Raw genomic sequence first — 13164 nt, forward strand, 5'->3', positions numbered from 1 at the left:
GCCCCAGCAACTCGGTCTCTCAAGGTGTTCGATGTGTCTAGGAAGCTCCATGACTTTGCCTTGATCAAGTTGTGCAGACTTCCCCTATGTTGTAAGATGTCTTTCCCTTCACCAAAACTGACGATTTTCTATTATCTAGTTAGTAATTTGCCCTCCCCATCCCCTCTCCCTCTTAGCCATCAAAGGTTATTTTTTTCTGTGTGTAAACCTTTTGATGAGTTTTTATAATAGTGGTCTCATACAGTACTTGCCCTTATGTGATTGACTTATTTCACTCAACATAATGCCGTCCAGATTCATCCATTTTGTGTGTGATCCTTTACAGATTCATCATTTTTCTTTATCATCGTGTAGTATTCCATTGTATGTAGGTACCATAATTTGTTTATCCATTCATTCATTGATGGACACTTAGGTTGTTTCCATCTTTTTGCTGTTGTGAATAATGCTGAAGTTAACATGAGCATGCATATGTCTGTTGGTTTCACAGCTCTTATCTCTCTAGGATATATTTCTAGGAGTAGGATTGCTGGATCATACAGTATTTCTATTTGTAACTTTTTAAGGAAGCGCCATATCATTTTCTAAAGTGGTTGTACCATTTTACATTTCCACCAGCAGTGCATAAGGGTTCCAGTCTCCCTGTCTAAACTTTCTTAAGAGGTTTTGGTAAAGTCCTTTTAATAATGGAATTAGCCCTTTTTTTCTTTTTTTTTCCTTCAGAGGACATGTGGCACATTTAGAAGATGATGAAGGGGAAGATGATGAATCTAAGCAGTAAGTGCTGGAGGTTTATTTCATTTCTGTTTCTGGTAAAGGAAAAAGTGCCACATCACATGGCTTTGTCTGTCTGATGTCTTAATGTGGATGACTGTTGTCATATTAGTAACGCAGTATCGTGGGTTGTACCACAGTTTCTTTTTTCTCTATTCTAGTTGATAATACAGAACTCTGAAGGAAGAAAACCTGGTTATAAACAAGTTACATAAGCATTAACAAGGACAGTAAATTTTTGTTGTAGTTTCATCTTATAAATTAGTTGGTAATTGGTAGCTGCTATAATTTTTTTTTTTTTTTATAATTATTACTGTGACTACAAAGAGGCTTATTATATGCTGATTAAATTTCATCTGATGTGTTTCAAATAAGCACATTTGGATATAAACGTTTATGTTTAAAGGAGGAGTATTTTCACTTACATATGCATTAGTATTTAGTCCTTTCAGTTTTTTGTTTTGTTTTTTCTTTTTTTAAAGAAAAATGTAGCTGCGTGGTAGAGTGATAGGAGCTACCTGACTAGCAGTTGGGGACGTAGGTTTTTCTTTCCCACCTCACTACTCTGTGACCTGGGATCAGGTCACTTAACCTCTCTGGGCCTTGGTTTCCTCATAGGAGACGTTTGTGCTTAATCATCTTTTAGTTCTTGGTACTTGCAAAACTCTGATTCTAAGTTGGTGTGCATTTTCGCCTCGGTCAAGCAAATTCTGCTATAATTTCATGGAGGACATATATAGCTTTTGATGAGCTTCATCAAAGATATTTTAGTAGGAAAAATGAAGCTTATGATGTGATATACTTTATACTATGTCATTCTGCGATTTTTCCATAAACAAGTTGTTGTTTAAATTCCTACATTTATTACCTTTCAGTTGATATAAACTGGAATTGTGCTGTTTTCCAGTTTTAATTACAGTGTAGTATTTGAAATGAATAAAGTGTGTCTACCCGGTATACTTCAGAATAACACCTCACTTGCAATATATCAGGAAATATTTTGGAAAACTCATAATCTTACCAAAAAAAGTCCTCACTTACGCAGGTTTTTCTTCCGTATCTTTGAAACAGTAATTGTATTTTAGTAATAATTTGTTTTAAAAATAAAGAGTTCTGATTCTAAACTTTTGTGTTTTTAGTTCAACCATGAAAGCAAAAATTCCACCTCCTTTGCCACCAAAGGTAGACGGATTTATTTTTTAGTTTGAATTTTGGGTGTGTGGGTGGGTGGTGTTTTTCTGCCACTTTAATATTGTATTGATAGTTATTTAGTAGCTTATTTTATTTGGGATTCACCAGGAGACATCATGAAGTCCTTAACCACAAGCAAGTGATTAACTGTAAAAAGTAGATGATTGTCATTATTTTCGTTGATTTTTTAAAAATTACTCACCTTGTCATTTAGTGTTTATTCTAAAAAGTTCTGCAAGTTTCTATACTGAAAATGATTGTATTGCTCGATTAGCATTATTTTACTAAGATTAGAAAAACTAACTTAAAAAAATTTTTTTGCCTCAAAACCTACAGTCTACTGCTAACTGGTTTCCTGAGAATGAACTTATCATCACAGAAGTTTACATTTCAAATGATACTGTTAAAGTAAAAATACAAAATAGGATAGTAGTTTTCAATTTTTTAACAATAAAATACTTTTATCAAAAAGATCAGCATAAAATAATAATTTTATAAAGTAATTCCAACTGATAGGTTTGTCGTGAGAGTAAAATTAGTTAATATAGATAATGGCAGTATAAATTTATTCTATAACAAATTTATTTACAAAGTGAACAGTGAAGCTGTTTTAAGATTTAAAATCAAGGGTTATAAATGAGTTACAATCTCAACCCATCTTGGTATCCAATGTATTTCTGTATTCCATTTTTATTTTATACACTATTGAGAAAATCTTGATTCACACAGGTAAATAATACTGTACTTGCTTATTTAGTTTTATATTAGCAGAAGTATACCAAAAAAAACCCAAACCCGTTGCGATCAAGTCAATTCCAACTCATAGCTACCCTATAGGACAGAGTAGAACTGCCCCATAGGGTTTCCAAGGAGCGGCTGGTAGATTTGAACTGCTGACCTTTTGGTTACAACCGAATACTTAACCACTGTGCCATCAGAGTTCCAGCAGAAGTATAGGGATCTGAATTTTAAAGAGATATGTTCTGAGCAACCTTTCTAATAAGGGACAGGTTTATAAGAATTTATAAGTTCTCCAAGCTTTCATCCGGCTGGAGATTGCCATCATCTGCACCTACTGTGATGGTATTCTCCAGTAGGATAAACTTTTAATTGATCTTTCCCCCTGCTCCCAGTCTGAAAGATTAAGCGTTAACACAAAAGATTGAGTCCTCTAAAAGAGACAGTTTAGATTAGCTTAAGGGTTTGAACTTTGTTTAGCCTGAATATTTAAAATAAAAAGATTCATTTAAACTGGAGGAAATCAGAAAGACTAGAATACTTTTATTTGGTAAGTCTTAAGTGGAAAGGATTGCAAAAAAAAATTAACAGGAAGACATAGAGGCCTCTTTATTTTGGAGGGAGGGGAGCACAGAAGCAAAACCTGAGAGACACATCATTTGAGTGTGTGTTTTTAGGATGTATTTTAAATAATTGAGTATATTAAGATAAATCTGAATCAGATATTTGCATATCCTTGAAACTTGTGAACATAGTTTGAAAGCCAAAGCCTCTGATGTGTAATAATATTTACTTTAGGAAAACAATTTCACATTTAATCCTTGGTCTCTTTTTGTGCATTGTTGCAGCCTAAGTGCATCTCTCTACCCCAAGAACCTCATTCTCATTCGGCCGAGGATGACAATCAGGGAACGATCAAGCGGTGTCCCACGTCAGAGAGCCCAGCAAAACTGTCCCAAGTTCCGCCTAGACCACCACCTCCCAGATTACCCCCACAGAAGTCTGTTGCTTTAGGTAATTTGGGGAGGGAGACCTGAAGTAAAATGGAAGAAATCTTTCTTTTAAGAGATTATTTGATATTCCTTTGAGGGAGGGGAGAAGGAGGGTGGTGACTATATAATAGAGTGACGTTTTCAGCTTTTTGCCTCATGGTTAGAAGGGTAAATTTTTATGCAGAGTTACCTTTGACCCAGTGTGGAATGTTTTGCCTGTTGTTTCTCATTTTATATCCAGCTTCCCACTTTGGAGATTTGTTTATGCCCAGTGCATCATTTATTTAGAGAGAAACAGTAGCAATTTAACTGTGAACAAACAAGAAAGATATGTTTTAGTTGTATGTTACTTCTGTTTTAGGAAAAGAGAAGATAATTTGTCTAACCCTTTTATTTCATTTAATTACTTCTTCGAAAATGATGATTGCTGTTTGCTAGGTATTTGGCTCCTAATAAATAGTGGAATTTGCTGCTTTAGCTCTGTAAAGGTTCTTCTGTATTATGCAAAAGAAGCAATTAAAAAAAAGAGCAACTAAAAAGCTTCTTGGATAACATAAGTTCCACCCCTCTTGAAAATAGTTACAAATTCAATGTTTTGTTTTTATCTTTTTAACTCAAACATATATATTTATATACAATGTGAATTTTAATTTGTCTATATGCCAAAAGTAGAGATATGAGTAGAGAATCATATATTTAGGAATTCTTACATCAGTTATAAATACTCTGAGTGGGCGATCCCAAATGAAGATTGAAAATGTCTCAGAGTTAATATTTTTCTTTCCTACTCGATAGTTTTCTTAGTGAAAATTAATTCTTTTTAAATATATTTAAACACGTTTTATTGAAGGAAATGGAACAAGCTCCTTCCAGTTAAATGGTGAACGAGATGGCTCATTACATCAACAACAGACTGAACGTAGAGGCACAAACCTTTCAAGGAAAGAAAAGAAAGATGTACCAGTAGGTATTTATATTCAGAAGCTCTACTTTTTGCTTCCTCTTTCACTAACAAGGTAGTTTTTCACTAATAGTGAAATTACAGCAATTGTATATTTTATAATTAGTACACTGATACTTTATTTCAATCTTGGGAAAAATGTATCTTTGCTATGTAAACTTGAATAATGGCTTCTGTGGTTCAAATTACTTAGACCAATTTATTATATAGTGACTTTCAACATACAGGTAACCATTTAATATTCTTGTGATTATTCAGAAAATAACTCTTATTCTCATTAATGAGAAGTGACTCTTAAAATTCCCCTTATAGTCTCAAGAAGTTATAGAAAGAAGGCCATGGACAGATAAGGAAAGCTATAGCTTCTTTCCCAAGACAGATCTAACTATAGATTACACCATTTGGAGTATTGTTGCTCTTATTCAAAGAAAACAACTAACAAAGGAGAAAAACTAGGATTATTTTCTAGTGGATATAAGATGAGGTAAAATCAGACTCCTGGTACAGATGTTAGATAAGCTATGACATGATTATTAAAACATGAATATTATTTTACCAGGAATCATACAAGATTAATAATTTTAAACATTTATAAAGAAATTACCCTTAATGATAGGAAGACATTCATCTATTATCATAAAACTTAAAACAACATTTTTTTAAATCCCTAATACTTTAACAGATACCAGTGAGATCATGAGCTGAGACAGTATGTTTTTTCAAGTTTTGTATGTACTCATATTTATTGTTAATTTTTGTAGAAATTTATAATACACCTAATACATTCATCTCAGGAGGAAGATGTGGCAGTCTGCTTCCATAAAGATTACAGCCTTGGAAACCTTATAGGGCAGTTCTACTCTGTTCTACAGAGTTGCTGTAAGTCAGAATCAACTGACCTGCAGTGGGTTTGGCTTTTTTGGTTTTATTAAATAGTTTATATGCATATAGCTATGGATTTGTGCAGTGAGCACATTACTTGAGGTTTTTGTACTTTGTTAAAAATTTTTTTTTAAGATTTCACTGTAATCTTAAATCTTTTGTAGCTTAAATCTTAGCAGCCCTGCTAAACTATTAATACAAAAAGTGCAACTTAGTGACTCTGCAACACAATATAATAACCTTTGAGAGACATACGGATTTTTATGTATGCATTTTTAAGTCACTGTTCCATTACCTTTTTTCATTAGGACAAGGAACTAGTTAGTTAAAATAGCTGTTGCACTAATTCTGAAATAATATGCCCATGGCTGTATTATCAGATAAACTGTATCCATGGTGCACTGAAACATGAGTATAGTTTATGCAGCTTCTTGAAATGATTTTCAGCCAATTCTATTGTTAAATCTGAGTGTTATAACATTCAGAGCTCCTCAGTTAAAATAGATATGATTTAAGGATGTCAATGTAAAAAAATTAACATAAATTCTTCGTAAAGTGGAATAAAAAGTCATTGGAAATTTGTGACAGTAACATATGATGGTGCTGCACATTCTGAAATTCTTAGCTTTAAAAGTGTCAATTAATTACTAATATAAGTAGTACTATGTGGAATACTTGTATCGTTTACCTGAAATCAATCAGCAATAGCTGTTTGGTTTCATTTATCGCACGTTTTAAGTGTTTCCGATTTATATCAGATTGAGGAAAATAATATATATATAGTCCTATTCCTTAAAATGCTGTTATTAAGATTAATCTTGAAAGAAATCTAGACTTTCATAAAAATCTGTGTTTAAATCCTAGACTGTCCCAAGGAGATTCTGTTTCTAGTGGACAGATCATATCCCCCAAGAATGTAGCCTCTTGGGAAAATATCTGGCATTCTTGAGAATATTGAGAATGAGAGAATATGCTTCTTGTGTTCCCTTTTATTATTTGTATACTCTGGCCAATGATTAATATATTTCAGTTCATCAAATTTAAAACTTCAATTGACAAAACACAGTACAAATAAGGTTAAGATCATCTACAAACCAGGAAAAATATCTGCAATATATGTAACAGATCAAGTATTCAAATCTAGACTATAACTATATCCTTAACGCGAATAGTGTGTGCCTTCTCCATTTGTTTGCCAGCCACTCCCTCCCGCCATGAGATATTTTTGTAAGTGCGTCATGCTAATTTTTTTTTACAGCAACATGTAAAAAAAAAAAAAATTGGCATAGTAGCGCTTATGAAAATACCTCCCGGGACGAGGGAGCAGTTGGCAAACAAACATACAAGGTACACGTTATTTGCATAAAAATATGGTATAAAGAACTGTAACAAATAGATAAGAAAAAAATGACTCTTAAAAAAATGGCAAAAGGCTAATCACAGAAGAGGAAATAGATGGCCAATATGCACTTCGTTTTTTAAAAAAGATTCTCAGAGTGAGCTATTTGTATCAGGTGGACACTTGAGACTGTGTTGGCATCTCCTGTCTGGAGGGGGGATGGGAGGATAGAGTTGGAAGCTGGCAAAATTGTCACGAAAGGAGAGACTGGAAGGGCTGACTCATTGGGGGGGAGCAAGTGGGAGTACGGAGTAAGGTGTGTATAAACTTATATGTGACAGTCTGACTTGATTTGTAAACATTCACTTGAAGCTCAATAAAAGTTAATAAAAAAAAAAGTAAATAAAAATAAAAAAGATTCTCAACTTTCCTAGCAATCAGAGGCATGCAAATTAATGAGACACATGTGGGCACACATTTTTTTACTAATCAGTTCAATAATATTTAACTGTCTACAAGACTGTAGCAATTAGGAAATCTCATATACTGCTGGTGAGTATGATTTGATAAGAGCAGTCTGAAAGGTAGTTTGGCAGTCATTGTCCACTAAAATGTAAAAGCTACAGAGCCATGTTCCAGCAGTTCACTTCTCACAGTAGACCCTAAAAAAAAACGTGCACATATGTGCACAAAAAGGTACGTACAAGGGTGTTCATTTCAATTAAAAATAACCTAAGTACCCAGTAACAATTAGGGAATAACTAAATCTAGTAGGTTGTATTCATACTATGCTGCAGTTAAGACGAATGAACCAGATCAATACATACTGACAGAATGCTGTCTACAACCCAGTGTTGAGGCAGAAAGCAAATTATTAAACACTACATAACTATTTCTGTTTAATACACACAAAAAACAATACGCTGTTTTCTCTGTGGGCATGCATATAAATCCACACAAATACGGGCATACACATAATGGCCTAGAGAAAGGTTTGAATGAATACACACTAAACCAGCTTTCTTTGGTTCCAGTCCTAGAAAAAAGTGGGCTGTGGAGGAGTTATAGGCAACCTCAGCCTTATCTATAATGTTCTGTTTTAATGTTTTTTATTTGGATAAATGTATTTGAAATAGAGTATTGTTATACAAAATTGCAACAAAAAAAGTGTAATGATGCGTGTGTTCTTTTTCTAGAAGCCTATTAGTAATGGTCTTCCTCCAACACCTAAAGTTCATGTAAGTAAAAAAAAAAACTAAATATCAAATAGGTTAAGTTTTCCAGCTAAATACAATGACATATAATGGTTTGAATGTTTAGTTTTGGTTAGTATTTTTTCCTGTTTGAAATAACCTGCATTACTGAAAAAAAATTTAAGGTTGCTAATTTAACATTAATTGATCATACCTGAGATTTAGCTTTTCAAAATAAATTATACATTTAAAACACCTTGATTCAAAAAGTGTTAATATCTTATTTGCATCTGTTTTTGAAGAAAAGGAGCCTTGGTTCCACAGTGGTTAAAGTGATTGACCGCTAACTGAAAAGTCAGCAATTCAAACCACCAGGGACTCCGTGGGAGGAAGATGTGGCAGTCTGCTTCCATAGAGATTTACAGCCTTGAAAACGTATGGGGTCACTGTGAGTCGGAATTGACCCAATGGCATAGGGTTTTATTTTTGAAGAAATGTGAAAAAGGCACATGGGTATAAGAGGAAGTATAAAATACAGCCATGACATTTTTTTCTAGCATGTTTTTAAGTATCAAACAGAATTGTAGAAGGAACCCTGAGTGAGCATCTTGTCCAAGCCCTTTATTTTGCCCATGAGTAAAGCAGACCCAAAGATCTTAATCACGAAGATCCCAACTCTGGCTAGACCTAGAACTATGACTTCTTGTTAGTCTTTGAGTCTATGGCTCTGACTCATGGTGACCCTGTGTACAACAGAAAAAAATGTTGCATGGTCTTGCACCATATTTACAATTATTAGTATATTGTGGCCACTGTGTATTTTGAGTGCCTTCCAACCTAGGCGGCTTGTTTTCCACCACTATATTGGACAATATTCTCTTGTGATCCCTAGGGTTTTCATTGGCTAATTTTTGGAAGTAGATCACTGGGCCTTTTTTCTTGGTCTGGAAGCTCCACTGAAACCTGTTCAGTGTCATAGCAACAGGCATGCCACCACAGCATGACAAACTGACGGGTGGTAGAGAACTGAAACTTGGATGTCGGGCATAATAGTCTGTTTCTTATTTATTTATTTTGGACCATGCTGGCTTTCTTAGGATTAAAGTTATATTGTATCGATGTAATTTGAAGTAGTATGAATAGAATTGCATTTTCACTGTTACTAATATATAATCCAAACCCTATGTAATACTAGTTTAGAGCGTGTCCGTAATTTTTATAGTTTTTAACCTCTCAGCACAGTTTTTTAGCCTTTTTTACTTTGTAACTGTACTTTTTAATTACTGGTTAATTACTTTTAACTTGATTCTAAAGGTCCAAATAATTCTACCATATCCTACAAAGTAAAAAAAAAAAAATACTGTAAAGGACTCCCAAGTTCAGCAGAGATCTATACAGTAGGGACATAACTTCCTATTTGGCTACAAAATAAAACTGTTACCTCAGGTATGCAGTTTGACAAGGAGGAGCTCGTAAGTATGGAATGCCAGATAGGATGCAAGTCTACAAATTAGCTGAAGGTTGTGCAGCTGATTGATTGTTTTGTAGCTCATTTTGTCATTTGGATTTTTAGGGATTAACAGTACCTTAACATAGAAATTTTGGTGGTGGTTGTCATTATTAGGTGCTGTTGAGTCAGTTCCAACTCATAGCGACCCTGTATACAACAGAATGAAACACTCCCTGGTCCTGCACCATCCTCACAATCATTGCTGTGTTTGAGCTCATTGTTGCAACTACTGTGTCAGTGCTATTTTTTAATGACCCTCTTGTTTTACTAAGCACAGTGTCCTTCTCCAGGGACTGGTTCTTCCTGATAACATGTCCAAAGTATGTGAGATGAATTCCTGCCATCCTTACTTGTAAGGAGCAGTTACTGGGATTACTTAAGAAGTAGAGTCTCTGTTCAACACCATAAAAACATTTTTTATTAAAAAAGACCAGATTTACTGGTCTGACAGTGGCTGAAGAAACCCCAGGAGTATGGCACCCGGACACCCTTTTAGCTCAGTAACAAAGTCACTGTTGGGGTTCACCCTTCAGGCAAAGATTAGACAGGCCTATAAAATAAAATGAGACTAAATGAGCACAACAGCCCAGGGGCAAGGATGAGAAGACAGGATGGGCAGGAAAGCTGGTAATGGGGAACCCAGGGTCAAGAAGGGGAGAGTGTAGACATGTCTTGGAGTTGGCAACCAGTGTCACAAAACAGTGTGTTTATTAATTAATGAGAAGCTAGTTTGCTCTGTAAACCTTCATCTAAAGTACAATAAAAAGAAAAAATAATTTTTTTCTCTTGGGCTCCTACTGCCTGATATTATTGCCAGGCTAAAGTTATGCTGTTTTGATACTAAAATCTTAGAAATATTGGTTGGTGGGTTCATATGAGTAAAAAGGAAATTCTAAGATTTATTGTTTTGATTCTTAATATTTTAAATTCACTATTGTCAAAGTTGTTCTCAGCATGTTACCTCAGTGTTTGTGAAGGAAACATTCTGCTGTAAAATGATATACAATGGTGTTCTTTTAATTAAGCACAATAGGGCATATAGAAAAATTTCCTCTGACCACATGCATTTGTAATACTGCCCATCCCCCAATTGTTGCTAGTAAAAGGGATTAAATGAACGAACTTTCTTGGACACCGAGTATTTATTCTAACTACAACAGTGATCTCAGAATTAACAGTTTGCTATTTGAAGATATAGTAAAAGTTCAAGTGAGTGATATTATATCTCATTAAACCAAAAAACCAAACCCACTGCCATGAAGTCGATCCCTATTTCATGGTGACCCTAGTAAGATATAGTAGAACTGCCCCATAGCGTTTCTAAGGCAGTAAATCTTTATGGAAGCAGAGTGCCATATCTTTCTCCTGCAAAGCGGCTGGTGGAATGAAACTGCCAACCTTTGGGATAGCAGCCTGAGCGCTTTAACCACTGCACCACCAGGGATCCATCTATATATATCTCATTATAAGGTGTTTATTTGAAATATTTATAACTTACAAATGGGCTTGTAAATAAATATTAACATCGAATACTAAATCGTTTTAATAAATTGTTGCAGGTAAAATATATTGTTAAAAAGAAAAATTGGTCTGTATATTTTGAGATTGTAGTGCATATACAGATTTCACATCAACCATACTTTTTTCATTTTGCAATATTCATGGTTAATACCATTTTTAAGATCATGAAACAAAGCAACGTCTTTTACTTTTGTAGGTATTACGATTTTCTTACCAGGGAATAAATAATAAAAAAAAAATTTTTTTTTTTAAATAATCTATTGCTTTTGATGTAGATAGAGCATGTTAGTGATACTCCTGTAAACAGTTTTTCCTGGAGAATTGGTTACTATTACTCCCTTGTTTAGTTGAAAAAACAGAAAAAATAAAGTATAACTTTTTTTGTTCCTTAAGTGAAATCTTTTATTAGTGACAATCATTGTTGTGCCAGGAACCTTTGTAGTTAACCACTCTTAGGCTAGTGACCATGATTTGATACACTTATTTCTGTAAGTTTGAAGATTATCAAAATTTTTAGTTTACCACTTACAGCCTCCCATGTTAAAGCAGAAAATAATTGCACTTTGTATTATAGCAAAGACTGCTGTTTTTCACTGTTTCATGTGGGGTATTCTTTGTTTTTCCAGATGGGTGCATGTTTTTCAAAGGTTTTTAATGGGTGTCCCTTGAAAATTCACTGTGCAACATCATGGATAAACCCAGATACAAGAGGTAGTACTGTATGTTTTTATCTGCTATCTTTTTTCTTTATTGGGGCCATGAAAGTATTCCATTTTATTTTCTGGATATCTATTTGATATCCAAATGATACATTTTTAAGGTATGTCATATGCTGTTGTCAGTGTTTGGGGTGACAGATAGCAACAGAGTTTTGTTGTATATTCACCATATCAATACAGTGAAACCATATACCTTATAGTATACCACCCTAATTTTCTCCAGAAATGTTTCTTCTGCTGCTGCTCCACAATAGTGAAATGTCTTTGTTTTTTAGACACAGCCATTGAAGAAATTAGCTACTGAGGATCTAGAGTCTAGCAACCACTTAAAAGGATCTCTGTCCTTAGAGAAGGGACCGTAATCAGAGTAGTTGTCATTAGGTGCTGAGGACTGTCTGTGCCTTCTGCCTTGCTATATATCTGTATCGGGTTTGCTGTATAAAATACAGAGACATATATGGGTGTGTGTGTGTGTGTCAGTATATAAGAATACATGTAAGTCTGTGCATTTATACACATATATCAATGTGTATATATATCTTAATGGAGCCCTGGTGGCGCAGTGGTAAGAACTTGGCTGCTAACCAAAAGGTCAGCAGTTTGAATCTTCCAGCTAGCTGCTCCTTGGAAACCCCATGGGACAGTTTGTCCTATAGGGTCGCTATGAGTCAGAATTGACTCAACGGCAACGTTTTTTTTTTTTTTTTTTTGGTTTGTATCTTAATGTCTGTGTAAGACACAGAGACTATATGAATATACATGTGTGGTGTGTGTGTGTCGGTATATGTCTCTGTATGTTATGTAGATATATGATATATATATTTATATGTGTGTTAAACCATACCTCAAAAAAACACTTTAATTCTGGCCTAACAGCTCCAGGTACAATGTCTGGGGACAGACTCTAGGTACGATGCTGTGTGTTGACCACTCGCATGCAGCTCAAAGGCCCCCAAGGGGGACCCACCCTCAGGGTATCGAGCCAAGGGGGGAAAGGCGACCCAAGAACAGGGACGGGGCAGACATGGGAGAAAAGGTGCTACTTCTTGATGAAGGAGATCTTTATGGCATTGCTCTGGGTGACCTTGAAGCCCTGCAGAGCATCACGAGCAGCCCCTGCCAGCACCTCATTGTCAAACCCCAGAAAGGCGATGTCCTTTAAGAGGATATTTTCTTATTAAATTGTCTCAAAATCTAATTAGGTAGGTACTATTTCACAGGTAGGGAAACTGACACTCAGAGAGGTTTATAGTTTTCGCAGCCAATTGATGGTACAGCTGCAGCTTGAACCTAGTTCTGACGGCAAACTTAGCCGTTAACCTGCCAGTAGTAATCCTAAATCCT

The 13164-nt window shown here is 34.9% G+C and overlaps 1 protein-coding gene and 1 non-coding gene across 7 annotated transcripts in view; both read left to right on the top strand.

The window, feature by feature from the left end:
- Positions 1 to 13164, top strand: part of MAP4K3 (mitogen-activated protein kinase kinase kinase kinase 3) — a 237823-nt gene that overhangs the window by 190115 nt on the left and 34544 nt on the right. For all 6 annotated transcript variants that reach the window (XR_007515515.1, XM_049870292.1, XM_049870295.1 and 3 more), the window contains 6 exons: positions 724 to 777; positions 1914 to 1956; positions 3552 to 3717; positions 4546 to 4658; positions 8074 to 8115; positions 11728 to 11812. Coding sequence is in view for 5 of the 6 variants with exons in the window: in XM_049870292.1 (XP_049726249.1) it covers positions 724 to 777; positions 1914 to 1956; positions 3552 to 3717; positions 4546 to 4658; positions 8074 to 8115; positions 11728 to 11812 (503 nt within the window). In the remaining variant the exon portion in view is untranslated. The remainder of the gene's footprint in view (positions 1 to 723; positions 778 to 1913; positions 1957 to 3551; positions 3718 to 4545; positions 4659 to 8073; positions 8116 to 11727; positions 11813 to 13164) is intronic.
- On the top strand, positions 6407 to 6542 carry LOC126068209 (small nucleolar RNA SNORA67). Its single transcript, XR_007515578.1, has one exon. It is a non-coding gene; the product is annotated as a small nucleolar RNA SNORA67 (small nucleolar RNA).

Source organism: Elephas maximus, chromosome 26, assembly GCF_024166365.1.
Source record: "Elephas maximus indicus isolate mEleMax1 chromosome 26, mEleMax1 primary haplotype, whole genome shotgun sequence".
NCBI classification, from domain to species: domain Eukaryota; kingdom Metazoa; phylum Chordata; class Mammalia; order Proboscidea; family Elephantidae; genus Elephas; species Elephas maximus.